This window comes from Leishmania major, chromosome 18 (assembly GCF_000002725.2).
Source record: "Leishmania major strain Friedlin complete genome, chromosome 18".
Lineage (NCBI taxonomy): Eukaryota > Euglenozoa > Kinetoplastea > Trypanosomatida > Trypanosomatidae > Leishmania > Leishmania major.
Genome location: NC_007259.2, coordinates 712,157 through 739,748, shown reverse-complemented (window position 1 = coordinate 739,748; position 27,592 = coordinate 712,157). Strand labels below are relative to the sequence as shown.

At 58.3% G+C, this 27,592-nt stretch overlaps 9 protein-coding genes across 9 annotated transcripts; all 9 read right to left on the bottom strand.

Annotated features, from left to right (window-relative positions):
• Positions 1 to 2,030: 2,030 nt before the first annotated feature.
• On the bottom strand, positions 2,031 to 3,752 carry LMJF_18_1670 (hypothetical protein; the record flags this gene model as incomplete). Its single annotated transcript, XM_001682525.1, has 1 exon — positions 2,031 to 3,752. The coding sequence occupies one exon, from the start codon at positions 3,750 to 3,752 to the stop codon at positions 2,031 to 2,033; it is 1,722 nt and encodes a 573-aa protein (XP_001682577.1).
• Positions 3,753 to 7,783: 4,031 nt separating this feature from the next.
• Positions 7,784 to 9,847, bottom strand: GSH1 (putative gamma-glutamylcysteine synthetase; the record flags this gene model as incomplete). Its single annotated transcript, XM_001682524.1, has 1 exon — positions 7,784 to 9,847. The coding sequence occupies one exon, from the start codon at positions 9,845 to 9,847 to the stop codon at positions 7,784 to 7,786; it is 2,064 nt and encodes a 687-aa protein (XP_001682576.1).
• A 1,287-nt stretch (positions 9,848 to 11,134) lies between these two features.
• LMJF_18_1650 (putative chaperone protein DNAj) lies at positions 11,135 to 12,877 on the bottom strand (the record flags this gene model as incomplete). Its single annotated transcript, XM_001682523.1, has 1 exon — positions 11,135 to 12,877. The coding sequence occupies one exon, from the start codon at positions 12,875 to 12,877 to the stop codon at positions 11,135 to 11,137; it is 1,743 nt and encodes a 580-aa protein (XP_001682575.1).
• Positions 12,878 to 14,092: 1,215 nt separating this feature from the next.
• LMJF_18_1640 (conserved hypothetical protein) lies at positions 14,093 to 14,449 on the bottom strand (the record flags this gene model as incomplete). Its single annotated transcript, XM_001682522.1, has 1 exon — positions 14,093 to 14,449. One exon carries the CDS (start codon positions 14,447 to 14,449, stop codon positions 14,093 to 14,095), a length of 357 nt encoding a protein of 118 aa, XP_001682574.1.
• Positions 14,450 to 15,281: 832 nt separating this feature from the next.
• On the bottom strand, positions 15,282 to 16,052 carry LMJF_18_1630 (conserved hypothetical protein; the record flags this gene model as incomplete). Its single annotated transcript, XM_001682521.1, has 1 exon — positions 15,282 to 16,052. The coding sequence occupies one exon, from the start codon at positions 16,050 to 16,052 to the stop codon at positions 15,282 to 15,284; it is 771 nt and encodes a 256-aa protein (XP_001682573.1).
• A 2,337-nt stretch (positions 16,053 to 18,389) lies between these two features.
• On the bottom strand, positions 18,390 to 19,067 carry LMJF_18_1625 (conserved hypothetical protein; the record flags this gene model as incomplete). Its single annotated transcript, XM_001682520.1, has 1 exon — positions 18,390 to 19,067. One exon carries the CDS (start codon positions 19,065 to 19,067, stop codon positions 18,390 to 18,392), a length of 678 nt encoding a protein of 225 aa, XP_001682572.1.
• Positions 19,068 to 20,047: 980 nt separating this feature from the next.
• LMJF_18_1620 (conserved hypothetical protein) lies at positions 20,048 to 20,479 on the bottom strand (the record flags this gene model as incomplete). The annotated part of the gene is made up of 1 exon (XM_001682519.1): positions 20,048 to 20,479. The coding sequence occupies one exon, from the start codon at positions 20,477 to 20,479 to the stop codon at positions 20,048 to 20,050; it is 432 nt and encodes a 143-aa protein (XP_001682571.1).
• Positions 20,480 to 22,349: 1,870 nt separating this feature from the next.
• On the bottom strand, positions 22,350 to 24,314 carry LMJF_18_1610 (conserved hypothetical protein; the record flags this gene model as incomplete). Its single annotated transcript, XM_001682518.1, has 1 exon — positions 22,350 to 24,314. One exon carries the CDS (start codon positions 24,312 to 24,314, stop codon positions 22,350 to 22,352), a length of 1,965 nt encoding a protein of 654 aa, XP_001682570.1.
• A 624-nt stretch (positions 24,315 to 24,938) lies between these two features.
• LMJF_18_1600 (putative kinesin) lies at positions 24,939 to 27,329 on the bottom strand (the record flags this gene model as incomplete). Its single annotated transcript, XM_001682517.1, has 1 exon — positions 24,939 to 27,329. The coding sequence occupies one exon, from the start codon at positions 27,327 to 27,329 to the stop codon at positions 24,939 to 24,941; it is 2,391 nt and encodes a 796-aa protein (XP_001682569.1).
• Positions 27,330 to 27,592: the final 263 nt, after the last annotated feature.

Genomic DNA, 27,592 nt, shown 5'->3' with positions numbered 1-27,592 from the left:
TAACCCTAACCCTAACCCTAACCCTAACCCTAACCCTAACCCTAACCCTAACCCTAACCCTAACCCTAACCCTAACCCTAACCCTAACCCTAACCCTAACCCTAACCCTAACCCTAACCCTAACCCTAACCCTAACCCTAACCCTAACCCTAACCCTAACCCTAACCCTAACCCTAACCCTAACCCTAACCCTAACCCTAACCCTAACCCTAACCCTAACCCTAACCCTAACCCTAACCCTAACCCTAACCCTAACCCTAACCCTAACCCTAACCCTAACCCTAACCCTAACCCGTACGCTTTTTGGCGCACGGCACAGCCATGCAGCATGCAGCACCTCAGCAGCGGAGAGACGGTACTCACGGCAGTGAAGGGCTTCAGGAGCAGAACCTTGGGCACAGGTGTTCACCCTTCGAGCGCCGCAGTGTGCAATACGATGATGCGACGAAAACCTAGCACATGCAGAACTGGAGCACCTCTCCACAGCAGAGGGGACTTCGAGTTCGCGGCAGGCGCCGAGCACCAGCGGCTGGATCGCGGGTGTGCACACGGTGAGAAGGTTTGATGTCGGATACGGCGGAACGCGTCATACTCACCTCCCCAAGTTGAGCGGGTGTCATAACTTCGGATGATGCTCTAGGTGGTCAGCAGCATGCGCATGAACGCGTCTCCGCTGGGTGACAACAGTGTAAGAAAGTGAGACAAGGAAGCCGGACTGAAGGAAGACTTGTGCAACGAGGTTCCTGTCGGATGCGGCAGCACCTGGCAGGATAGGGGAGCGCTGTGTCGCGGAAGCTTAATCTCGCTCTAGTGCAGTGGAGATGAGCGCACGAATTCTTCCACGCAGGCTGATCAGCTGTGAGCAGTGGTCGTGTTGATACAGCCGTCCAAGAGAAACGAACGTCTTCGTGTCATCCCAGTTCGTTTCTGTCGGTCGGAAGGTGTGTGTGTGTGTGTGTGTGTGTGTGTGTGTGTCGATCTGTGCTGTCCTCAGTACCTCGGTGTGTGAGGCCGAACAAATGGCAGATGCGCAGTGCATTATTCGAAACCCGAGAAGAGGGAAGGTGAGGAGAGAGGAAAGTGCTGAAACGGCGTATGCATAAAACGGAGAATGGCAACATTGATCACGAAGATAGGCGTGGGACAAAGCGCGGCAAACGCGGCGTCTACAATAACCCCCGCCGCTGCTTTAGGTGGTGCGCTGCAGCCTATGTCCCTGTTTGTTCCTTGTACGTGGGCGCCAGCTCAGTCAACCCGCACTGCACGCCTAGCAGTCGCGGTTCTTTTGCAGCAAGGATTCTTCAGCTCTGTCGAGACTTTTCTGTGTGTGCATTTCCTTACCAGATGTAGTGTTGCAAGTAACCAAACAGGGTACATACGATGAAAAGAACAAGAGAAGAAATAGCAACAGCGAACAGAACAGAAGAGGCGAAGATGTGCTTGCACTCATCCGTGCCATACACACCCGTACCCACATCTCTACCGTTGCTTCAGTGCCTCGTTTGTGAAACGCTTGCTGCTTCTGACGCGAGGGAAAAAGTGCAGAAGGGACACTGTAGGCGGGTAGGGACGCGGAGGGAGGATGGGGCATGGCGGAGTGCGCATCAACAACAGAAGAATGAGACAGAGTTCTCGAATGTACATGCAATGGCGCACGCGAGCCTGTGGCCACTCACGCAGAAGCGATGCTGAACTCAGAATACTTGGCACGAGTCCGCAAGAATGGAGGAGGTGAAGCAGTGAGAGCTCAGACGATTCCGGGAAAAAGACCCACTTCGTGGAAGTGCAGCTCCGTAATATTGGCTGACCCAGCTCGATCGATGGCGGCGTAGGCAAACTCGGTGGTGCAAGTCGACTGTGTCACTGTTGTAACCAGCTTCATGGGCTCGATCGCGACGCAGCTGAAACCAGTGAGCCTCACGCGCTGGGGCAAGCATCGGAGGAGATAAGGTGCCACCACAGTACTCCGCGAGAGACGTAGGACGAAGCTGCGGTGGTGGGGAGAGATCAGCAGCGGTGGCTGCCTTGTCCTACCTGTCTGCGGAATATATCCGGTTGCACGGCACTAACGGCCTGTGAACCGCAGCAGTGCAACTCAAGATGGAGCTCACCATCGTACGCGACACGTCCAACCGCAGCTGGCGCAAAATTCCCTCAGATGCAGCAGAGGTCGGGCGTGGCGGCACCGATGGCGACGGGCTCGCAGCGGTTTCGTCCTCTGTCGGTGCAGTGATGGCTGCGTGTAGCGTGTCCGGTGTCCCCTTACTGCGCATCGATTCGGACACAGCGCCGAGTACGGCTGAAAAGCAGGAGCTCACCAGAGCAACAGCCTCTTTCCTCCGCAGTGGACGCAGCTCCTCCAGGCCTTCAAAGGGCACATTCTCGCGCCGCGGCACGACCTCTGTCATAGGGGTGCGCTCCCAAGGTGGGTGCTCCTCCTGAGGAGTGTGCTGAGGAGGTTGTATCGGTTTGGTGCCCTGGCGCACAGCTGTGCGGTGCGCCGCGTCTAATAAGCACGGTTGTGGTGGCGCGGTGGACTTATGTGCCTTCAACTCCGCCGCGTGCTGAATGGCAGCCTCTACCCACTGCAGCGCCTCAAGCAGACGCTCAGTGCGCAGCGTATCTAAGCCAATTAGCGCCCCCGGGTTATCGTGTGGGGTCCCAGACATCGTCACCGTCTTCAATGTTGTGCTTGAATCTTCGTGCGCGGCGGCGCGAGGCACCAGTGGGTACACCGCAAACTCCGAGGCCGGCGCCACAGCCGGTGCTGGCTCGGTGTAGTGGTGTGAGATGGACAGCGAAGTCACGTGTGACGTCAAAGGCGTCTCCACTAAGAGAGGAGACTGCTGTTCCAACACCTCGTGTTGCGCGCCCGCGTCTCGCTCATCGAACTTGGAGGCAGCAAGTCTTGACGGACCTGTTAGCTGCGCAGGCAGGGCGGGCAGATGCCTTTTGGTCTCGCACGGGCGCCGCGACGGTTCATCGCCGAGAAAGAGAGGAAGCGTGGAGGAGTTGCCCGTTGCAGACTCACCTGCATGCGCGCTGACATTGCTTGCCCTCATCACATTCTCGACGATGTTGTTGGCCTCCTTCTCCTGTAGTACGCGGGGAGATGGCGGAGCAAAAGAGTTGTCGTCCTCATCTTCCAGCTTGCTTTCCGCTACAGATGACATGGAGTCGTAGGCCACGATGGGAAACGCGGCAGGCTCGACCGTCTTCACAGGCTGCGGCGGCTTCGCGCTGCAGGCGAGATGCGGAGTCTGCCTAGAAGTAGGCGCAAGCCGTTGCGCGTGAGACGTGCACTTCTTCTGCAGACGCGACCAGCATCGGCGCTCTTCAAATTTGATGGCTGTCCTCTGGGACTCCTCCACGGTCTGTGCAAAGCGCAGCGCATCTCTGTAGTAGCAGACCGGCGTGTGGAAGGATGATCCAAGGGGCATGAGATGGTACGGATACCTGCAGTGCATATACTTTGTCTTGGCCGCTCGACTTTCGGCAGGTACAGCGTGAAAACGGCGCCCAGGGGTTGCGCGACCGTGGGTGCTCGCAGTTCCGTTCGTTATGCGGTGTGGTGCGCTCGGTGCATAGATGCGGCCTAGCATGGCCGCGCTCGTGTACAGGCGAGGAAGCGGTTCGGAGACACGGCAGGCCGCTGCCACAGAGGGCATGGTGGAAATGTGGTCTTCGCGAGACGCCGCCATCGCGTGAATACGCGGCAGGTGATCCCTGTCCGACGCCGACATCGGCCACATCAAAGGCTCGTGCGCTCGGGAGACGGGCGAAGGTCCCGATGAATGCAAGTGTGTTCTTTCTTCGTGGGAGTAGCGAAATTGGCACACCACAGAGATACAGAGATGCACAGGAGTGGGAAGAGAGGGGGCTAACCTTGGCAAGCCACATTCAGCGCAGGTGGGGAAGGGAAGAACAAAGGCGTCTGCAGGGCGAAGGGCAACAGCAGCTCTGAGCCGCAGGTATGAATTGCATCGTCTTGTTGCCGTCGTCACTGGATCTGTCTGTTAGCCCTTCCTCCTGCTCTCATTTGGCGCGATCCTGGTTGTCGACGCGTGTTCCTGTCTTGTGCGAGTAGGCGGAGGGTTAGAACGCTCGCACGCAGGACGGTTTCCACTACGTGGCGCAGGTACAGTCCGCAGCAACCAAGCCCTGTATTCACTTAATTTTCATTTTGTAGTGATTCTCTCCGCAAGATGAGTGCCTTCTTGTACAGACGAACTCTACAGAAGACCACACAGTTTTGTAGACTAGCAGAGGATTTCGGCTGGCCAACTTTAACCGTACCGCGGCCGTAACCATGGTAAGTTCTGCCTGGAGAGACATGTCGGCAAGTTGCAGAAAGAACAGCGAACATCGTATGAAATGAAAAAAAAGTATAATAAAGAAAGGCACGGACATAGTCCTGCCGCATGCCCGCCTCGATGCATGGTTGCCCGTTGCTGTCTCCGTTGTCCGCAGCGACAACAGCGAAGCGCACACGCGCGAGAACCAAACAAGGGCTATACCCAGCACCACGACGCCGCTATAGAGCCATGGAACATATTAAGTCCTCCTCCCTTTCCCAGCGCTAGCACAAAACCTAACATGTCACGGAGTTCGAGCCGTCACTTATGAATCGCTGTTGAGCTCGCGTGCCGGTGAAAAAACGGAGGGCGCACTTCAGAAAAAAAAGTGAGCACAAAAAATTGAGCGAACCACAGTCACAGAGACTGTGGAAGCGAGAGACTCGTATTTGAAAACAGAGAAAAATTGCCCTGTCATCCCTCCTAGCGCGCAGAGCCCCATTCGTCTCGCCACCACTCCTCACCTCCTCCCGCTACCAAAGGAACAGATGGACGAACGCGGATTGGTGCGCAGGGAGGGACGATGCGGGCGATGCAGAGCGTGGAGATCTTCCTTCAGCATGTCGCTCCACCCACGTACAAGCCAACGGATAGACAAGCATGCGCAACCACACCTCACTTGCCGCTGTCACACTGTGGCTAAACCCTGGTCGACCAGAAGGAGCCGTCCTGACACCGAATGAGGCCATGCATCTAGCGGGCTCGTCTTGTCCTTCATTGCCACTTCTCCGGTTACGTATCGCGCGGGCGGCGCTAGACACACTCGGCTAGATCGCACACCCCGACCCAAAGCGGGGCCGCCTTCAGCGTCCTCATCGAGGGCAGAGACAGTGGTGCAGGTGCATGCCCGATGAGGCCAGGGAGAAAGTCGGCCAGCCGCAGTTCAGGGCCTTCCCAGACCCTGCAGTCGGCATGCATGCCATAATTTGCTTTCCCTGAGCCTCTTCAAGCCGGGGCACCCCACAATACGGTGCGGGCCTACGCCGCACTTCGCCAGCGCCGTGACCTACCGAGCCGCAGGCGCGAGCGTCGAGTCCGCAAACGCCGCCCCTATCGTGGCACCTGGCTGGTGCTGGGCCGCCGTGTGAGGGAGCAAGCCCACGCGGCCTGCGGTGGAGCGGTGGGGACGGAAGCCAGGCCTGCCGTGGTTGGAGCTTGTCTCCCAGATGGTCGCGCAGTCGTCGCGAGGTAAGTTGCTCATGTGGGTTGCGCAGATCAGGGGTCAGTGTCACAGGGACAGTAGGGCGCGGGACCACACCATCGGGCACGTGCGGCTGCAGGGGAGGAAGAGGGGACACGGTGAGCCTCCCCGTTCCATGTAGAAGCGACGCGGCCGGTGGCGACACTCTGGCTACAAATATCCAGTGGCGCCCTCTTTCCGTGCGTCGGTAGAGCCTTGTCGCGCTCGCAGCGAACCTCATCGAGGCCCAGGGCGCGGCCGCAGTGGGACTGCACGGAGCGCCACCTGGAGCACACCCATCGTGAACAGCCTGAAAGGTGCGGCGCTGGGTCTCGTGGTCGGACGCGATGGGGGGAGGGGGCTGCCGGATGTCGTGCTGGGGTGGTGATTGTTTTGCCACGCTCCTGGTGAGCGCCGTGCGCGGGGGTGGCATGGATATGCCGGAATGCGTGCCCATGATGGGGAAGCGGAGAGGAGTTGCACCGCTGCAGGAGTGTACCCAGGTCTCCAATGTGGCACTTTGGGGTTGTTTCAGGAGCATCTCCAAGAAAAGGAGATGCTGGCAGGACGCAGAGGATACCATGTCAATAGCTCCTTCGGGTGAGGCTCGTTTATGCCTCCAGAACGGTCCAGAAGCGGCTGTGGTAGACGGGGCAGGCCACTTGGTGGTGGTTGGCGATAGTCATGACCTTCACTGTCTCCATGAGGGACGGTGTACAGCTGTGTATGCGTTGCGGTGTTGTGGGAACCGTCGTCATCGCAGTAGTCACAAGCTTGCGCGTCTTCGCTTCTCCGTTGCTGCGGCAGACACGGACTTGGAGGGACGATTTCTTAATCACGGCGCGCTACAGATTCCAGTCCGTCCTTTGGAAAGAGTATGATGAGGTGGCAGTCAACCCTGGCGGCATCGCGTCGTATGCTTCCTCAAAATGAATAGTGAACTGTATCGTGCAGCCGTGGCTCGGCGCCGTGGTGACGGTACCCCAGTCGCAGGTGAGGCAGTCGAGCGCCCGGGTGACGTCCGGTGACGTCTCCGTGGCCCCGTCGGCGCCGTGCTGTGCTGGGGTGTCCTCCTTCCTTTGCTCACGTCAAGTATTTACGATGGGGCCCATCGTATAGAATGGACCGGGCTCGGTCGGGCGGTCCTTTCGTGTCCCACACCGGGTGGTGCGAGTTGGCGTCCATTCCGGTAACACGAGGGCTGGGTGCGACCTTGCTTTGTATGTAATCGAGAGAACTGGCTGCGCCACCAGGACACCTGTAGGTGTGTAGCCGGACGTGAGGTGTGTATCCGTCTAGTAGGCTCACTGCAGCACAGCCAGGCTGCCAGTGCTGCAACTTCGCCCTCGAGAACGGGATCGCGGAGAAGGAGGGGGGTTACACCTGTACGTACGTCCTCTTGCCTTCGGACGGAGGCGCCGCCACTGCGCTCCTCGTCTCGTAATACGCCAGAATGCTGAAAAGCTGGGAGGCGGCCACATGCCTTGCAGGCCCGCCCGGGTGGAAGGCGTCTTGTGCAGAACACAGAATGCTATCGCATACTTGCAAGAAGCTGGGCACACCGACGCCCTTCGGCGTCGTTCAGCCCACTGCCAGTCTACTGCATACACAGCAGCCGAGACCCAGAACTGCGCTCGACATGACCGCAGCGCAGTAGTAGCAGGAGAAACAGCAGGCGGATGCGTGTACTTGTCGTATACGCGGGCACGACTCGTAGTGGTCTGGCCCAGGCGTGAGCATGACGACACGGCTCTTCGGCACAGCGCCAGCCAAGCCCTGTCCACCGACGACAGAGAGAGCCCGCAGCCGCACCAGAGGGCAGGCTGCAGGCTGCTCGGCGTCCTCACAACGAGTGGGCGCTGGATCATGACATCACGATGAGGCGGCCGGCATCATGAGGGCAATGGGGAGAAGAGAGGGAATGCAGCGCTGGATAAGAGACAAATCAAAATAGGCATGGTGCAGCAGCACACAGGAAGCGCGCAATTAGCAGACGAAACGAGGGAGAGAATAGCTGCGGTATGTGCCAACGTTGTCGCGCCGCCGCGGACGTAAGCCAGCAGGCAAAGCACCGAGCAAAAAAGGAAGGCAGGCAAAAGTGAGACACAGTCCATATTGTTTTTTGTTGCCTTGAATGCTTTCGTTATTTGTTGTTTTGAGGGGAGGGGTTATCCTTCAGCAAACAGCTTAGAGCGAGGTCGGCTTGAGCGGTTTTGTTAGGCAATCCCTGGGAATAACAAGACAGACTTCACTTGACACTCTCTCTTGTGGTGGCCTTGAAGACGCTTATGGGAAGGTAGTCATCGTCGTGGATCTGATTCGAAGCCAGACCGTGCATGCGCTGCACAAGGTCACGTGCGATGCTGTCGGTGAGGCGTGAGTCGTGTTTGTAGTCGGGATGTGTCGTGACAAACTTTCGCATGTACTGCGCAGGTGTGGGAATGCGGCCAGAGGCGCGCATTGACAGGAACTTCAAGTAGGAGTTTACGAGGGGACTTCGCTTCCCCTCGTCGTCGAGATAGCGGCACACGAGGGGGATGAGTCCATAGAATCCGCCCTCCTTGCCGTTGAAGATCTCGTCAATGCTCATCCTCGCCGTCTCCTCGTCACTGGCGGTGCACTTGTGGGCGAAAATGTCCTTGCGCATAATGTATTGTTCTCCACATGGGTTGATGCGATGTGCGCGGCCCATATTCTCGTCGACGATGGAGATCTTGGTGTAAAAGCAGGGCTTGTAGTTGACGATGGCCTTGGTGAGAAGCGGAATGAAGACGGCGAAGGCGGCGTTCTCGAACGGCGTTGGCTGAATATCCATCACGCGGAACTCAACGCGCCAGCCAATGTCGTTGCCTAGCGGCGGAGGCTTGAAGCGCACTGTCTGCCAGTTAGTGGACTGGATGTTGTCAAAGTGCTCTGTGTGCGTCGTGTCATCGATGTCGATCATCTTGTCGTACATCACAAGCGGATCTCGAATGAACAGATGTGCAATGTGGTTCGCCAACCGCACGTCGACACCGGAGTCCTTCAGGAGTTCATAGTACGAGCGGTTTATCGCTATCTGTGAATCGTTGAATTCCTCGAGGTTTTCGGTTCTGTCGCTGATGAAGACGGAGATGGAGTCGTAGCGAGACTTGAGGATATGCGGCACCTCCTCCACGCGGCGGTCGTCGACGGCGCCGGCAATAGTCAGCCAGCGCACATCGGTGTCGCAAAGAAGACCCTTCTGGAACGGCGTGGCTGAGCTGAGAGCCAGAAGCGCCGGGCACAAGATGGCGAGCTGGTCGTACACGTGGCGCGCCTCGTGAATGTTGTCCAGCTGCATCGTCACTTGCAGAGCGCTGTTACCCATGCCAAAGGCCATGCAGTCCATGTAGATGCACGGGTGGCTGACCAAGGTTACGGGGTAGTTACACGCGTTGTAGCGCTCCTGCATATGCTCGCGGTGCTGTCCCGTGAAGTACTGTGCGTAGTAGTAGAGCGCAGCAGGGGTGAAGAGCTGCTTCAGAGTCTCGGTGACAGGGTAGTCCTCGCGTGGGTCGAGAGAGCTACTCGGCACTAGCAGAGCGGCAGACGCGTCCGTGTGCGCGTAGAGTTCGTCGGTCATGCTCCTGCCGTTTTCTCTCCTGGAGTGAAAAATGTCCTTGTTGTGTGGAGTCAGGTCAATGTTTAGTCGGGGGTCCACCGTGTCCTGCATTGTTCGGGAGTCCACGTACAGAGGCACCAGGATGCAAACCTTTTGACCGCGGCGCAGGCGAATGTTTGCCGTCAGGTTCGCAAAGCGCGGATGCGTTTGGTTGATGCACGCATCAGGAACAAACAGCGACTGCGAGTACGGAGAGCTCTTATCACTGCAGTGTACAAAGTTACCCTGGCCCATGAGTGGGAAAGTCACAAAGGTGGTGCCGACCACGCCGGGTGGCGCCTCCTCGTTGAGCATGTGGTACCGCCGCGCGATGTTGTCCTGCACCGAGTCGAGGCTCTCCACCGACAGAGTGTAAGGGTGGTCTGGCGTGCTTTCGACCATGAAGCTTCCATATTCGGGATTCCACACGGCACAGTTGTCAGGACGCGCCCTCAGCTTGTTCATTACCTCCGCACCTTCTGTGCTGAGGGTAACCGTGTCATCGTGGAGCTGGATCAGCTGGTGCTCCAGCTCCTCTCCCCAGAAAAACGGCATACCATGGAGGTCCTTTTTGCTTTTGAAAACGTTGAGGAACTGTTGAATGCCGTGCTCTCTGACGTGCGGAATGGCTTTGCTATTTGCATCGGTGCCCCATTGTATTGGGGCGCCGCCAGTCGTCAAGAGCCCCATTTGCCAAGCGGATCCCCTGCTAGGATGCGAGTGCGCGTCTAGTGACGTCAGGTGGAAAGGAAGAGTGGCAAGGCTGCCGAGATAGAGAGAGAGAGAGAGGCACACGGAGGGACTGCGGCAAGTGGCTGCGAGGGAGGGAAACGGCGTAGTAGGAGAGCGGGGGCAAAGAGACGCAAACACAAAAGAAAAAAAAGAATGAGGGGGGAGGGGGGGGGACGGGTGTGTGTGTGTGTGTGTGTGTGTGTGTGTGTATGTGTGTGGGAGAGCGGGTCAGAGAGCAAAAAACATTTATAGAATGTGAAAGCGCGAGGCCAACCACAGGAAGAAGAGGTGACGAACAAACCGACGCGGTGAAAGTGCTGCGCGGATAATAATAATAATAATAAGGGCCGAAGATAGAGAAGCAAAGTAGTTGCCGTGGTTGCTTGGACGAGGAGGTGCGGCCGCGTAAAGGTGAGAAAGGAGTGCGTATGTACTGGTGCGTAGGACAATGTATGCGGGTGTGTTATGACGCACAGCGGCTTGGGCAGCCAAGAGGCGAAAGCAGCTGGTAGGTGCCGAAGCCCTCAAGCTGCGCAGGGCGGTGAATAAAGACAAATCGACCGAAGGGCTCCGCAGGAAGAAGCGTTACGGCTTGCAGTGACACAGAGGTGCGCGGCGAATGAGTTGGCGAGGTGGGGCAGGAGGAAATGTCAGCGTCCCTGCCGTTTAGGTGAAAAAGCAAAGCAAAAGCTGAAAAAGAATATTTACGAGTGTCAGATTCTGTGGGGTGCTGTATTGCGCAAAGGTGAAAGATGAAGGTTCGCGCAGTCGAAACGTGCTGGAGTGATGAGAGCGGCAATGCTGGGGATGCCAGCATTGACTTAGATGCGCGCCCGGAGTTTTCCCCGTGTATCAGGGGACGAGGAAGGGAGAGATGAAGCAAGCCGCGATAGTCGTGCGAGAGACGTGAAGAGAGAGAGATCAAAGAGCCCGCTGAGCTGAAGTAGTCGATGCATTCGATACACGCATCTATGTGTGTGTGTGGGGGGGGGGGGGATGATGGTGCGACGATGCCATGCGGCACCGGTTCAGCCTCCATTCCCAGTAACTGGAGATGCGCCAGGAGCGTGTGAAGTAGCGGAAGTAGCGAGGAGGTCTCCTTTGATCAGCGGCAATTCTGATTTGTTGCGTTGTTGTCTCGTCGTCACTTCTCCAGCAGTGTTTCTGTGGTGGGCCAAGGCACACGCAGACGGGGCTCGTGGCGTTTGTGAGGCGAGGGAAACAATGACCGCCCTGGGACGTCATTCAGGAGGCGCTCTTCATGATCTCTTCGTAGGCGTGCTGGATCGTCTTGAAGGTGGATTCTGCGGTGCGTATGGCCTCAGTCGAGGCGCTGCACCACCGATCCGGGTGCCACTTTATCGCCAAGGCCCGGTAAGATTTCTTCACCTCTGCTGCACCGGCGCTGCGGGGGAGAGAGAGCGTTTTATAATGTACATCAAGTGATGCGCGAGAGACTGGAGAAAACGCGTTGGCATTCGTGTTTGGCTTCGGTGTCTCTTTCGACGTGGTGCGCGGTGTCGTTCTGGGTGCATCAGTAGACGCTTGCACATGTGCCCAGCGTGCCTTTAGCGAACGCAGCTGCTCCACGGCTGCAGCGTTGGAGGCAAGGCCAAGGCTTTCTTCGGTGTGGTAGACGGCGTCTCTCAAGCGTCCAAGTGCCTCCTCGCAACGGGCGACGAGAAGCAACATGTTTGCACGCAGTGATACCGCCTCAGTGTAGGACAGTGCACGGTGCGTATCGTCAAGGGTGGCGTACCAGCTTGCCTGCTGAGCAAGGGCCCGCGCACGCTCGTAGTACATCACACCCTTCAGCCCATCTGGGAGAAACGGCTCGGCGAGGACTTGTGTGACAAAGGTTGCTGCTTCGCGCCACTGTCGCGCAGTCTTCAGGACCTGCAGCTTCGCAAGCGCCTCCTTGCAACGTGCGATGTGCGTGTGCAGGTGTCGAAACCGCAGCTCCGACCTGCCCAATGGTGTGGCTTGCATGTCCGCGAGAAGGGTGTCGAGTCCAACAACGGAGGTGACGGAGTGGAAGGTGAGAGACCACAAACAGAAGTGCAGCTCTGTCGACGTCGCATACGCTCGGGAACGCTGCGCCGCGTAGCTCACTGCCTGCGCCGCGTTCTCGAGAGAGAGAAGACGCGCCTTTGCAGCCTCCAGCGTGCCGCACGGACAAAGGGACAGCACCACCTCCAAGCTCTCGAGCGCCTTGCTGTACTGATGGGCCGCGTAGAAGTTGGTGTAGCTCGTGCAAGCCTTCACAGCCGCCACTTCGGCGGCCCAGTCGATGGCGTCACGATGTGGGCTGACGGCCTGCTGCGCCTCTTGCAGGCGCCCCTGTGAGATGAAGACGCGCACCAGTCGTCGCGCGCTCGGATAGCGCTCGGTCCTATCAACAGCGAGCACACGCCGCGTGGCTGCCTCGCACGCGCTCCACTGCTCCATCACGAAGTGACACACCGCCACATTGTTGAGCAGAGCCGGCGTCAGCTCATGCGCTAGACAGGCGGAGGAAACACGGAGGAAAGCGGCCATGGCGGCTGTGTACTCCTTCGCGCCAAAAAGCCGGTGAGCCTCGTGCGCGTCTTCTAATTGTACCCCCATCAGCCCGTCCACCCCGAGCGGGTCCAGCTCGTCGACGTTGAGATTGCGCCTCGCGGCTTTCGCGGGTGGGTCTGCGGCCAAAGACGGTGATGCACCACCGAGGGCAGCATTCACGTTCAGCTCATCAGCGAGCGTGTCCAGAGCCTCTGCAAGCTTGAGAAAGTCGTTTGTGTCCACGAGCCGCCGTGGCTCGCGCCGACGCGCGACACCGCCCCTAGCCATGGTCGAGGACACATCAACGCCGGTGTGTTCGATACTCTGGGAGCCAGCTGCCGCGCACGCGGCATTCCACTCCTCAAGGATGTCCTGATCGAGTACCACCGCTGGATCCAGCAGCATCTGTGTCGCCAGCGGTAGAGAAGAGAGCTGTATTGCCGTCATAAGGGACTCCGGGCTGCTATGTCGCAGAGCCCCAACTACCTGTGTTCTGTGAGCGTGAGGGTGCGCGTGCTCATGTGCCTTACATGCACGCCGTTGAGCATATCAAGGGAGACGCAGTAGTGGGCTACTGCAGAATCGAGGAGAGAGACCGTTTGGGGGACACGAGCGAGAGACGCCCCTGCGTGCAAAACACTGCACCGCCTATGGAACCACTGAAAAGAGACCAGGTTCTAAAGTGGGAAGGGAAGCAAAGGACTTCGCGCTGACAGTCGATACAGCATGTGCAGGAGAGGCAGCGGTGCCCGATTGCAACTGAGGTGAGGGGAGCCGAGAGCGCACGCGCCGTGACACCTCATTCGGCGAGAGAGAGTTAATGAGCCGGTCAAGTAGGGCGGTGCCCCACATACGTTTGAAAACTTTGCGCCCTCTGCAAAGCACGACCCGCCACCCCACTGTACGCCAGAGATGACGTAGGCAATGCCCCATCCGGCTACCGTGGCGCCAAGGCCAGAGAAAAGGAAAAGAGAGCAACAATGATCCTTTCGTGCGTTTGCTCTCCGGCGTTTGTTGCTTGCTTGTTGTCGCTGTTTTGTTTGGCAGTTCTGTCACCCACTGGCCTCCACGCCTAACCCACTCGTCACCGTCTCAGCTCAAACAGCACTGTGGCAGTGGCACAACAGGGAAAAGAGGGAAAGGGTGGGGCGCAGAAATTCAATCGAGAACACGAAGGAAAAGAAAACCGATGCGATGAAGACGCGGCGGCAAGTGCTAAACATGAAGAAGACCGACGGAGTGGGTGAGGGTGGGTATCAGCTAAAAAAAAAAAGAACAGGAAATGGCAAAATCATTACATTCTCGTCATGTCAGCGAGAGCAAACGAAACGAACGCCGAAAGAGGAGCGCTAGAAGAGGTGTGGATTCGCTAGAGCATTGGCAGTGCCAGCGTCCCCATCCGCTCTATCCCGCTCGGACCACCTCCTTTGCCTGTTTCGTTTGCCTCCAATTCGTCGGCTGCGCTAGTGGGCGAGCGCTGTGCATTATGTACATGAGCAAAGAGAGAAGGCAGGGATTGGTTGTTGCTTCAAAGGCTCACCGAGAAACACAAATAGACCACCTCTACACGAATGGCTCCCGTGGTCGGAGCTGGCGCTGCAGCCGCGGATCAACGTGAGACAAACGCATTCAACACGAGCTGCTTTTAGCGCAGGAGAAGAACTAATGAGCACCGCGGACGAAGAAGAACTTGTAGGTGGTCTTGTTGCCGTCGTGGTTCAAGGAGGTACTGCCGCGCAACTTCCAGACACGCTCCTCCTCAAGCGCATCCAGAACCGAGATGAATAGCATCGATGTGCCGATATCCTCAGTGGCGAACTGAGTGCGCAACTCGCCGAACCAGTGCGGAGGGTCCTCCTTGCGCACCAGTGCAAACGGTGTCTTGCCGGTGTTGGTGGTAGAACAGGAATTCGGAATCGTCTCGTTGAGGCGATCAATCGTGCTCTCCTTGATGGGCCCAAAGATGGAGATGACAGGCGGGTTGCACGTAATGTTCACAATGAGGTTCATCTCGGACATTGTTCGTGACGGTGAAATCGAGCAGCACAATCACTGTGAATACTACTGAATGAATGAACGGTGGGCTTGCTGGGGGTGAACGGTGGTGGAGAAGCGGCAAACAACCGGTGTCGAGAGCAACGCAGCAGCGGCACAGAAGTCAGGCGCACAGCCAGAGGATGCTTGACGGCACGATGAATGAATGCACTAGTGGCAGTGGCACACGAAACGGATGCGGTCTCGAGGAGAGAAGAGGACAAGCCAAACGCGGAGCGGCAGAAGAGGGGGAGTCTTGATAGTGAACGCGTTGCAGGAGGTCTCGTGTATGCGTGAATGAGCATGTGCATGTGTGCGGCCGCGCGGGTGGTGAGCAGTGAAGATGAGCAAATAGCGAGCAGGTAAAAGGGATAGCAGAGAGTGGAGTGCAGCGCATGTGGCCACAACAGAGTGACGCGAGAGTCGATATAATGGATGCAGGGTCATGATGAGCGATGGGGAGGGGTGGGAGCAGCACTCGTGAAGAGCGAGTGGGTGAGTGTTGAGTACCGGTGTCGGCAACCCACGGCGCAGGGACTCACTCGAGCCCATGAGTGCCACAGCATGTTATAGCACAAAGGGGTATCTACAGTCGAGATTGCAAGGGCATGGCGTGGAGAAAAACTGTACATCCGAGGGCTCTCTCCTTTTCGCTGGCTTCCCTTTGCCATGGATCTGGTGGTAGCGGGGGAGAAGCGCGGACAAGTGTTGGGAGGTTCAGAAGGTGTTGATGTCACCGACGCCACGAGTTAGGCGTAGTGCTGCCCGGGTTCGACCAGGCAAACGGTGGAAAGGTAACGAAAAAGAGCTGCTTGCCTCACAATCCCTCCAACGGATCCTTCTCCGTCTCCCTCTGCTTCTCTGCCGCCTCTTGTTGGCGACGCGCTTCGATTTCGCGCATGGCAGCGGCGTCGATCTCCTCCTGTGTGGGGGCCACATATGTACCCTCGATGCGGCTTGCCCACTCCTTTACCGGGCAGCTCTCCGGAAGCATCGTAACTAACATCTTTACCTCTGTCGGGGTGAACACATTGTCGCCGTTTGTGGTAACGATTTCGATGAGCCTGTCGCGCGACATGATTGCGGACGAGTCTCCGGCGAAAACTTTCAGTGCCTCTAGCACCGCGCGCTCCTCGCGCATGCGATCTCGGAAAATCATCTCCGTGCACCTAATAAAGATGTTCCAGTCGATGTTCTTAATCTCCTCAGCAGGTGTAATGTCCACCGGTGCTGCCTCAGCTGCAGGGTCAGTGACCTTCTTCACGATCGACTTCCTCCCATGGGCGGCGCTCGCGCGAGCCTTACCTTTCCGCTCGCGCGCTTCCTCCTTGCGCCGCTCCTTTTCGCGCTTCAGCTCCTCCTCTCGACGCCACTGTTCTAGTCGGAGGATGGGCTGCGCCATGAGTTCCTTCAGCTTGTCCATGTCGTCGTGCGTCGGGTTCATCCCCATGCCACGCAGAAGCGTTGTGCAGTCGAGGAAAGACACAAGCTTTTCCTTGTTCTGCAGCATATTGAAGATTGCCTCGGCAGCGTTGTACACCTCGCTCGTGAGCACCGACGGTGCGTCGGGGTCCATGGTGGTGGTCATGGAATTACTATTGTGCCTCTTTCTCGTCTCCGCCGTAGAGAAAATGGTGCGAGGCTGCGCAGCAGTTGCCGTGCAGAGCCGTCGGTGTCGTGCGCCACAGAATGAAAGAGGGTGCTTGCTTTGTGGTATGTGGGCAGGCGCCGAGAGAGAAGGGTGCGTAACAGAAGGCGAAGGGGATTGCTAATGAAGGCGTGGGGGAGGAGTAAGGAAGGGGAAGGCTCTACAAGGGCACGCGCACAGCGCGTACCGCAGCAATCGTGCACGCCAGGTATCTCCATGCCGCTCATGCGTTTGCGTGCGTCACTCTTCATTGCTGGGGCGTCGTTTCGTACGTCACACTCGCATTGTTAAACCGCTGCGCCAACACTCTCGGAGCCCTCGACAAGAGCCGCGAAATACGTGAAAGGGCGGCACTGTGGTGCTTGCCAAGGATGCGTTGTGCACGAGCTCCGCCTCGCATGTACTTCTCGCCTTGAATTTCGTTGTGCCGCAGCTCCACTCGTACGTTGATCTCATGAGGTGCACCCGCCAATGGGCACATGCACGTCACAACACTGGCACGAAACACTGCGGCACACAAGGCGGAAAGTGAAAAACGAGTGGAAAAGTGTGATATACGCCACCACCTCTCACCGCCTCGAAGAGGCGGCTTCTTCCGTTTCCAACGTGTCCACCCCACCACGAGCAAGTCGGCACCTATACACGCATAGGCAGCCGCAGCCCACCTACCGCTGTCGCACGGCGGCAATGCCAGGGAACCGGGTCGACCGACGCCCTTCGGCGTCGTTCAGCCCACTGCCAGTCTACTGCATACACAGCAGCCGAGACCCAGAACTACGCTCGACATGACCGCAGCGCAGTAGTAGCAGGAGAAACAGCAGGCGGATGCGTGTACTTGTCGTATACGCGGGCACGACTCGTAGTGGTCTGGCCCAGGCGTGAGCATGACGACACGGCTCTTCGGCACAGCGCCAGCCAAGCCCTGTCCACCGACGACAGAGAGAGCCCGCAGCCGCACCAGAGGGCAGGCTGCAGGCTGCTCGGCGTCCTCACAACGAGTGGGCGCTGGATCATGACGCCAGCGTGTGGTGGCCGTCGCTGTCAGGGCACGTAAGAGACACAGAAGCAAAAAAACGTGGAGAAATGGAAAAAAGATAAGGACATGGCAGAGTGGGTGCCACACGCCGCTGCTCACAAACAAGAAGATGTGCGCAGGCATAGACACACTTCGGAAACAAGGCAAGAGAGAGAGGTACATGTCGAAGGCCCTCTGCGTGTATGCCGGCAACGCGAGGAGGGGGAGAGGATGGCGGCAGGCGCACAGACAGAAGTGCGACGACGCACATGAGATGGAGAGAGTGGTGAAGAGCAGCGCGGATGAGGCGACTCGAGCAGACTCGCGAAAGCGTCAGCGCAAGTGCGAGTGTGCATGTGTGCTCTATGGACGTCTGTCTCTCTCTCTCTCTCCACAACAGTTTCTTGGACTCATCTGTTTATTCGACTCAGAGCGCACGGTGCATGTCACTCTCATGGCGAAGGAAAAGGTGCATTCAGTGCACGAGAACAACATCAATCACGCTGAGATTCCATAGCACGCGAATACAGGCTCACTAGCACCTGCAAAGGAGCTGGGTGCACGGCGCGCAGCTCAGCAAAAGGCGAGGAGGAGGGGGGCAAGTAGCGAGCGTGAAGGAGAGAGAGAGAGAGAGACTACCCTTTTTCTGCCAAGGGCAGTGCACGCGTTTCGATACTGCACCGGTTGCGAGTCCCCCGTCTCGGCGGAAGCCTACACCATTACGGTACTGCAAACACAACGCGGCATCGACGGTAACGCTCGGCGGCTGCGGAGTCTTCTGGAGAAAGCACTGGAGCTGTCACCTTCGAAGGAGAGCTTGATCACAGTCAAGGTGTGCAGGGTCTCTCTAAGCCGTGCTACGGAAAAGATGCGATGAGTGACCAGCAAGGCGCTCCTCTAATCGGCAGTGATGTCAGCGTCGTTTTGGCGGTCGCATCGGACGGCACACAAATGTGAGGGCGAAAGGGGGTAAGAGCCACACAGAAGCAAGGCAAGGGCGGAAGTCATGCATGCGCACAAACAGGTGCAAGTGTGATTTGGCTGTACATGAGGGAGGGACTCATACACGCGGACGCTCGCAAGAAGGGGGCAATGATACATACAATCGAAACGTAAATGGGAAAGGAACGTGAGAGAGACATCACAACGTCGCAGGACGTCTAAGAAAAAGAGGGAAAACGATACAGGCAGACCAAGAAAAAGACCGCCGGTGGTTGCACTGGTCGTGAGTCGCGTCCCTCTTTCTTCGGTGTGAGGTGCAACTAAGCAGTGGCCGAGATCAAGGACACTGCCAAAGACGCTGCGGCATCCCCTGCGGCGAAGACGTCCTTGAGCGCCACCAGTGCTAAACGCGGGTCCCTATGAAGCTGCTCTGCCTGCTCCTCATCGCACGCCGAGGTCAGCGTGAAGAGACGAATGGCGGGCTCGCCCTCGTTACCTATGGTAAAAGCAGTAGATGAGAGAGGAGTTGCATCCGCAAGTCGAACTCCGACCCTTTCCAGCGCACTGGCATAGGTGTCACTGGCGAAGCCGCCCTCGGCATTCACAACACCACGCATCGCCGTGGTGACAATTCCGAGCCCTTGAGATACCTCCGCCTGCCGCGCCAACAATGCGTAGCGCTGCCCTTTTACAGTAACGATGGGCAGCAGCGCAGCCGGGTGGGCGTTAGTAAGGCGCAGTGCACGTTCTGTCTGCGTGCCGCTGCATGCGTCCCGATAGACCAGGTCGACCAGGGCGCCAGTAATACGATGCGCCACACAATACAGGCGCCGTACTACAACGGCATCAGGGATGGGACCGCTCTCCGGACAGCCGGCTAGGTAAGTAAACAGCGGAGGGTACTGAGCGAACGCTCGGAGACTATCCAGCCCATCTGGCTCAATGTACGTTTTGTGTGCAGTCAGTAGCACTTGCCTATTCCCTACGGTCAATTCCATCGTTTGCTGGAGCGCACGAATCGGCGGGTGATGGAGTGAGGGAGAGAGTATGTCTTCTCTGGTGTGCTTTTACGCTTGCACAGCATGAGACGTGCGCACCGAAAGTGAGCAAGCAGCAAAAGGCGGGGAAAGGAGAAAGGTGGAGCGAAATAGAGTGAAGACGGAGGAGCGGTGGCCCCGGGAAGCATCGGGGTGCGCCTTATTCTGACTTCCGTAGCTGGTGCACCCTCAAGGCTCCGTGGCAGAGATAGCAATCTGCTAATAAAAACGGACATGAGCGACAAGAAAAACACCAGCCTTACGGTTTGCCTTCGGTTTTTTGCTCCTAAAGCTACAAAAACACGCTTGACAAGTGGGTAGCAACGCACAGAGAAGTAGGCATGCGCACTCGCCGTCCCTCGGACGAAGGATGCCTCGGCAGCACGCTTAAACGCAGTATCGGGAAGGAGGTGTCCTCGACAGAGAGAGAGACGCTTGGCCTTGCGTGGGCGTATCTTGGCTGCGCATATACGCACCACAGGTTTTGCGTATAGGTGTTCACATGCTCCATGCACGCGAGCGCGGAGGAAGGTGGACGCCCAAGTTGCGATACAAGAGGACAGCATCAAAGAAGGAATAGCATACAACTCACGGTCGCACACAGGCGCCCGCCCATTTCTCGCCCATCCCGCGATGGAGAGCTGATGTGCAAGTGAGCAAAGAGGCAATGCAGAAGAGAGGCGAAGGAGACGCACATGGACGCGGCGGGGCACAACGAGACTTGTATGGCACTGCGTATCAGTGTCTGAAGGACCCTGCGCGATCTTTCTCTCCAAAGGGCGCATCGCCATCGTGCGACTCAAGGATCCGCACCTGTCCGACTGCCACCCTCCATCACCGCACTACTGCACTCCCTCCACCCCTCTCTCCAATCGACTTGACGTCGCAGTGCCGCAGCTGTCAGCCACCCAGGGGGAGACGGAGAGCGCAGGCGCACAGCTCTAAACATTCCGCAGGTTTCGCACATCGTTGACATGCATGAGAGACAGCACTTTCTGGACCGGGGCGGATAAGATTATAGGGCCAATGACAGGGGCCGACTCCAGCACACGCACTAGTACAGGGAAAAAGTTGCCGAATAGGTTCAGCGCGCCAAAGCCTTGAATGCACAGACCAATAAAACACCAACGGAGAATCACAAACAAAATACCCACAAAGAAGCACGCAGATGCGCGCTGGCGCGCGATGAAGAACGCCTTGCACCGCTTCGGCCCCATGACCATCGCCACACCGGCCACAAACAAGAAGTTCCCCATTGTGAGAAGAATGCTGTCCAGGAGCATCACGATGCCCATGAAGGTGAAGAACATGCCAAGGCCGGTAAAGGCCACCCCGATCTTGGTCGAGTCATTCCAGTTGTACAGCGAGTCCATGACAATGGCAATCAATGCGCGCACATACACAACGACGGACGGATGTGGAGGAAAACAGCAGAGGCTTCCGCAAGCAAAGCGCGTCCACAAACGAACGAAGGGAAACCGGGAAAAGAGGGGGCCCACGCCGTTGTCAGAGCACTTGCAGCGGTGCCCCTGCGATTTCTGCGCGGGTCTGTGGCAGGGGATTGCCCACGCGTGGGATCTGAGAGAGTTGCAAACCGTCAGGGTGGGGGGACTGGTGTGCTACGCACAGAGAAAGAGAGCGAGGCGAGGCAGGGGCGAAAGAACAGAGAACAACAGCCGCGAAGAAAGAGAGCAGTGCACAAAAAAAAAAGGAAAATAGCGCTCGTCTGTCAAACGGTAGGGAAGACGACTGAATGGCGTGTGGTGCCACCGGCACAGAAGCAAAGAGCCAGCGAGGGGAGATGGCGCACCTGCCGAAGAGAGGAAGGGGGGAGAGGGGCTGCGGGGACAACGAAATGGCACAGATAAGAACGCGCGACGTCCGAGGACCCACGCACGTGCTGAGTGGAAAGAAGGACACGAGAGTGTACCGAACTCCCCCCCCCTCGCCCCCTCACCTTTGACCGCAATCCACACACGAGCAGAAAGCACACAAAACGGAGAGCGCGACGAGGTATGCCAGCTGAATCAGTTGAAGAGCGCACGCAACACAAACACGAAAAAAGGGGCAGGGCGTAGGGAGTAGATACGATGGAAGTGAGAGAAATGACTGATGCACATGTCCAGGGCGCATGTGCAGAGACAGAGACAGAGACAGACAAACAGCCGTACAGCACGGCGGAGAGGCAGACACGTGCACAGGCCAGCAAGGGCAGGACTTTGATGCAAGCCAGGCCTCAGCTACACGTGCGCCGGCCTTGGTCTGTGTTTTTTTTTTTGAATGGTTCAGCGCACGTGCGTGCCTGTAGATGTTGTGACGAGGGAAATGCACGTATTCGACTCACCACAGTCGGTGTGGTGACTTGAAGGTGAGGCGGAAGTAGTGAGACACGAACACGGAGAAGGGGAGCGGAGGAGAGAGGAGGGGGAGGGGGAGGGGGGCATACGAGACGGATAGTGAATGGAGCAGATTGAAGGCAACGAAAGCGGCTGGACCACTTGCGCGCTCGTAAAGAGAGAGAAACACAAGAACAGCGAGTCGCACGGCAGCCTGCCCCCTCTCCCTCCAGCTTTCGTCGCATTGAGCAGCCTAACATGCCAGCACACAGAAGCCGACTGTAGAGCCTGTGCGTTGGCTCAGCTGTGCATCCTTTACCGCCACCACTGTTTTGGTAGCGGTATTCCGCAAGTCTCTGTGGCGTCGCTCATGTCGCTGGAGCTGTTTCGCGCACCGCACATCCAGGTGCGCAGCCCTCCTTGTAAGTAATCTTTCGTTCCTGCTGATGCGCTTTCGCTTACGGCGTTAACGGACCCGCGAGCCGCACCGGCACTACTCAGCGGTGCGTCATAACACACTCGTACCCCCAAAAACAATGGCCAAAAAGGCAATCATCGCCAGGGCACAGAACAAGGCAGCACAGCACACGTAGACGTGCTCAGGCTGAAGCACTGACGGCCGAGAACAGAGCACCAACGAAAAGAAAAGAGCGCACAGAGAAGCATTTCTTTAGTCGCATTACGTTTTTATCCACCTTCGCTAACACGCACATACCCCATCATCATCACCACCCCGCAGAGGTGAAAAGGAGCGCTACGATGCGCCCCGGTGGCACATACATCCGCGGAAAGGGGAACAAGAACGACGGACAGTGCCTCCGCCTTGCCCAGGCGCAACATCACACCCAATCGGTGCCTCAGAAGTGACGCGTAAGGTGTGTTATCATTCGATGGTCTGCTACACACCTTACGCGTCACGGCGCACCTGCGGACGGTTCCGTTTGCCACCAGCCTTTCCACTGCTCTTGTGCTTCCCCGCAACAGACTCCAGGGTGACGCGCTCGCCTGACGCGTCCTTGTGCTTCGCGGCGAGGTCGTCGATGCGCTGCTGCCGCATAGTGTGGTAGTACGACGCGAGTGCGCTCCCCTTTTGTTTCAGCTCGTCCTCGAACTGCTTCACCGCGGCAAGGTCGCACGGACCGAAGTTGGCCTGGTCACGCTTTGCCTTGATCTTCTGCGAGGTCGCCTGGATGTGACGCAGCAGGTTGTTGATGCTAGAGTGCACCTTCGGCACACGCACCTGCGTCCTGAGCTTGCGCAGCGTGCTTTCGACCGCCCAGAAGGCCTCGGGGAAGCCCACGGTGTGACTGTGGGTGGAAAGGTGCTCGGTGAGAAGGTACAGCGCCTCCTGCCAGATGTCGCGATGGTAGACACCGTTGCGCGCCTGCGACTTCTTTACGCGGATGGTGAAAAGCAAGTCGACCCGGTCTGCACTAGACGAGACGCCATTTTGAGCTTGTGAGAGGGCAACACTTGGAGAGGTCAGAATGCGGAGCAGGTACGGCGCGACAGGGATGTAGAGCCCATCGGCGCGGCTAGCGATGTGGTTCAGCACCTCAATAATCTGGAGGTGCATCGGAAACATGCGTGGCGAGGAGAAGAGGTCCATCAAGGCCGTGGCGATCTGCACGACGGGGTGGATGAGCGGCCCTAGCTGATTCGGTTCCGAGTACGTCGACACCACTGCCCCCCACGTGCGCAGCGCATTCAGGTACTGCCAATTGACTACGGCGCGAACGTTGCTCTGCGTCTGCTGCTGCAACGCTGCACGCAGGTAGATGGCCAGCTGGCGCAGGTACACAAAGGCGTGCTGGTACGCGGCCTCCATGTCAGTGCCGTAGAGGTCTACGACGCAGTTCATGAGAAAAGCAACCGTGGTCTGGTTGTGGATGTTGTATTGGTGGGCAGTGCGGATGAGCGTGAGAAAAATGCCCTTGAAGGCTGCCGACTGGTACATGGAGCGTGTACCGGCCGCGCGGGTTGCAACAGAGCGCACCACCATGTAAGCCGCGACGCGCACCGACTCCTCAGGAGCGGCGCAGAGATTCAGCGACGCCTTCAGCACCGTCTTGGTGACGCCACGCACGTAGTGGAGCAGCGGCACAAAGGGCACGATGGCGTGAAGGAGGCTCGCGGACAAGACGGCGTCGATGTTGCCCTCGCCAATGAGAGACGAGAGAGCCATGAGGAGACGCTTCACTAGCATGCGCGTCTTGTGCGACTTGAAGGAGCCCTTGCCCGTGATGAAGGTGCTGAGCTGCTTGCCAACATGCTGCGCCACCGACACCAGCGCCTCCTTCACCAGAGCCGGCTCCTCGAACTTGCGAGTGGACTGCGGCCGAGGGTGCTCCTTGACCTGATAACCAAGCTCACGAACAGCGGAGACGAAGACGTCGATGCATGACTCCACACCACTGCCGGCGCTCGTCAGCTGCGTGAGCTCCTCGCGGGTGATACGGCCACGGCGCAGCGCCGCACCGTCGCTGCCCTCCTCATCACCGCCATCCGCCTCCCTGTTGTCTGCGTCGCTCTCGCCGCCGCGACTCTCTTCGTCGTCCACCTCCGTCTCCGCGTCGCTGCAGTCGTTCTCCTCCACGACGTCGATGTCCTCCTTGCCAAATTCCAGCAGCGTCGGGTCTTCCTCCTCAAGGTAGGAGTAGAACTCAGGGTCAGTGTCCTTCAGCCGCTCCAGCTGATCCATGTGCTCCTTCTCCTCCCTGGCCGCATTCTTCGCTTCGCGCGCCTTCTTTCGCTCCAACCGCTCAAGTTTTTCCTTCTTGGACTTGGCGGTCTTGCGGCGGGTCTCGATCACGCCGGCCAAGTGCTTCTTGGCAAACTTCTTGAAGGACTTCTTCTCTTTGGTGACAGCCATGGCTACAACGTGGTGTGTCGTGTGCTGGTGTTCTGAGACAGAAACGGGGGGTGAGAGACCGGTGAGGGCGTGCCGCGAAAAAGCATCAACAGAGATGAGTAGAAGAAGGTGGAGCAAAAGGAAAGGAAACGAGAGTCACAGACACATGTGCAGACATTCCTGCCAGCACTCCGGAAGTATGTCGCATTCTCCCTGCGCAGTCGTGCACTCGGGCTTGGCGGCGAGGTACCGAGGTCCGAAGAGGGTTCTGCTGCACTCGGTAGGTGCTGCGGAAGACAAGTGCTCCTTCGCGGCGCCTCGAATGGCAGAGCTGCACGCTTCCTCTTCTTCGCTCTCGTGCGCAACGTTGCTCTACGCCCGCTCGCTCTCCCCTCGCTCTGTGGTGGGGAGGGGGTGCATGAGCAGGGAGAATACACAGACAGAGAGAATCCTCTGCGACACAGCACCCTATGTGCGCTCCCTTTCGGCTGTCTATCACGTGGAAAGCCGCAAGAGGCGTGCATCTTTGCCGCGCATGTGTGTTGAGCAGTGAAGCACAACGTTTTACGAGCGCACACCTCATCAGGACTCTGCTGGGGGTCCATTTAGCGGATGTTTGCGCACGGTGTCGCTCCGCTACTGTCCTCACATAGAGCTACATCCCTGGCACGACTGCATGTTCACGGTCTTGCCTTCGCCAGCGATCCTGTTACGCCGCTTACTGGTGCGCGCCGGTGGAAGCTCGTCTGCGGGCGGCAACGGCGCCGACGAGGTGCCGGAAGTCCGCAAGGCGGAAAATGACTTACATGATGCCGGCATCAATGGCGGAGACGACACCGCCGCCGCACTGCCACCCCTCACTTGTGAGGGCTCTTCCGCTTTGCACGCTCGTGGCGGCGGCACCGACGGCCTTGAAAGGGAGGTGAGCTCGCCTGGGAGGTGGCGGTGCATCTCAGCTGACCGCATCTCTGCGCGCGCCGCTTCGCGCGAGTCGCAGCTGCGGCCGTCGCTGGCACTGCCCTCCTCCTCCTCTTGAAATGGTGTCACAATGTGGGACGTGTCCGCCGTTTGACGGCGCAACTCCAGTGCGAGGAGCGCGCCACCACTAGTGCTGCCAGTGGAGGCCGAGGCGTCGTCGTGACTCTCTGCCTCACTCACGTTTCGCATGTCAGAAGTATCGAGAAGCGACGCCTCTGAAGGAAAGCCATCTTGGCGAGACAATAGCATCGACGACGACAGTGAAGGCGTCCGTGCCCTGGTCTTGGCCTGTTCCGCGACCGCCTCGTGCTGCTCACACTGCAAGTCGACGAGGCGCTGCAGCACCTCCTCTTTGACGCGGCGAGTCGTGCTCGCTGCCACGCAGAGTACCGTCGCTATCGGCAGCAGCGGCGCGGACGTCACGTAGCCACCACAGCACGTCAGCGCCTCCTCCATGCCGGCGGCATCCCCGGCAGCGGGGGACATGGCCGTGGGGTGGTACTCAAAGAAGGCGAGCACGTAAACCACGTTCTGGGCACCATCCCACTCGCACCCCTCCCAGCTACTCGGGTCACTGCAGAGAGACTTGTGCAGTCGAACAAATGGGGGGACGCCAGCGTCTAGCATGGAGAGGCCCATGGCCAAGTCTCCGACGTCAAGAAATGCAAGTGGGTCGTCGCCGGCGGTGCGCGGGACGAGGCTCGCCATGGCTGAAACGTACCCGATCACCTGGACGGAGGGAGGAAAGTAGGCGTCAAAGTAAGCGTCGTAGCCCACGTTTAGCTCCGGCAGATCGCCCAAGACGCGGCTGAGCAGCCAGCCCGCTACCCGCCGTGTATCCCTCGCGCGTCTGGCGCTCACCTCTCTGGGAGCGGACAAAAGCGGCGCTGAAGCACCGGCTGCGCCGTCATGTAGTCCCCCCTGCTGTGCCAGCGTGTGTTCCAGCTCTGCGATGCGGCGCCGATGGGTGGCCTCAACGAGCTTGGTAGTGTTCTCGCTCACCTTCACCTGCTCACGTAGGCGACTCAGCTCATCGAGCAGCACCTGGTGCTCACTGACCCTCATACCACTCCACTCGCCTTCATCGGCCTTGGTGACGCGGGTGCGGATGCGCTTCAGCCGCTGGGTGTAGCGAAGAGTGCTGAGCGTCTCCTGGTAGTAGTCTGCGCTCGGATGCACGCATGCGAGAAAGGTGGTCATGGACGCCCCGGTCAGGTAGCGCTGCAGGAGCACTGTCAAGGTGGTGTCTCGGAAGTTTACATAGGAACGAGTTCCGTCCTGTGCCACTTTTTGGTTGCTCAGCGCCTCCAGCACGGTGCTCAGGCGGGAGAGTGATTTGTTGATGCTGATGCTCTCCTTGTTGAGCTGAGGAGAGAAGACGGTCTGCCGCTCACTCCCGGCCAAGTCAACAAAGCAGAGACGCACTCCACGGCTTTTGATCGTGAAGATAGCGTGGCTACGACTGCTGCGGGGGTTGCGCTCCGTCGGCGCGGTGCGGCGTGAATTCATGCCGTACGCGGCTACGGCATTCCATTGTTCCACAGATGTGAGGGAGCACGTCGTCAGTCCCTCTACTACAATCACCGGGCCCTGCATGCCTTGTCGTCGACGGATGTGCCGCGGCTCTCCGTGCGCGAGAAGATCGTTCACAGACTCCAGATACACCTCCAGCATCGCCACCTCGACCACCCCCTCGCCCCGCAGCAGCTCCTCGACGCAGAGCGCGAGAATGCCAGGCTCCTGCTCGCTGCCCGCTATGGTATAGGTCTTGCCGCTGCTTGTGTGGCCGTAGGCAAGGAAGCACAGCGTGTCGGGGTGTTCTGGGGTGGCTGCGCGCATCTTTTGCAGTACCAGCTCCTCGAACACAGCTCGGTTGCTCACATGCTCATCAAAGAGAAAGTCCTCCTTGTAGAAGCGGCGCCCAACCAGCGCGTTGGCGCCGGTGTCGTCCTGCGTGCTTATGTGACGGGTTGCATGATTGAGGGAGACACACGAGTTATGTCGCGATTCCGTGTCGGGTCGAACGCGCACCGCCACCTCGACGCGGCGTTGGCTCATAGGCTTCCGCTTTGAGTCACGCTTCGTTTTGTGCGCTTGAGAAATGCAGCCGGAGCAATGCTGCGCGCGCGCAGACGCATACACGGGAGAGACACAATAGTGCCTATACTTGGTGCAGATGTACGTGTTCGAGGCGTTGCTGCGTACGTGGCTTCGAGAACTAACACCAAAGACATGCTGAAGGCGTGCGCCCTCGATCCCCTCGTCCTTTCACAGTGTACTCTATAACAAAAATATTCTTGCAAGCGAGTGGAGGCAACGTC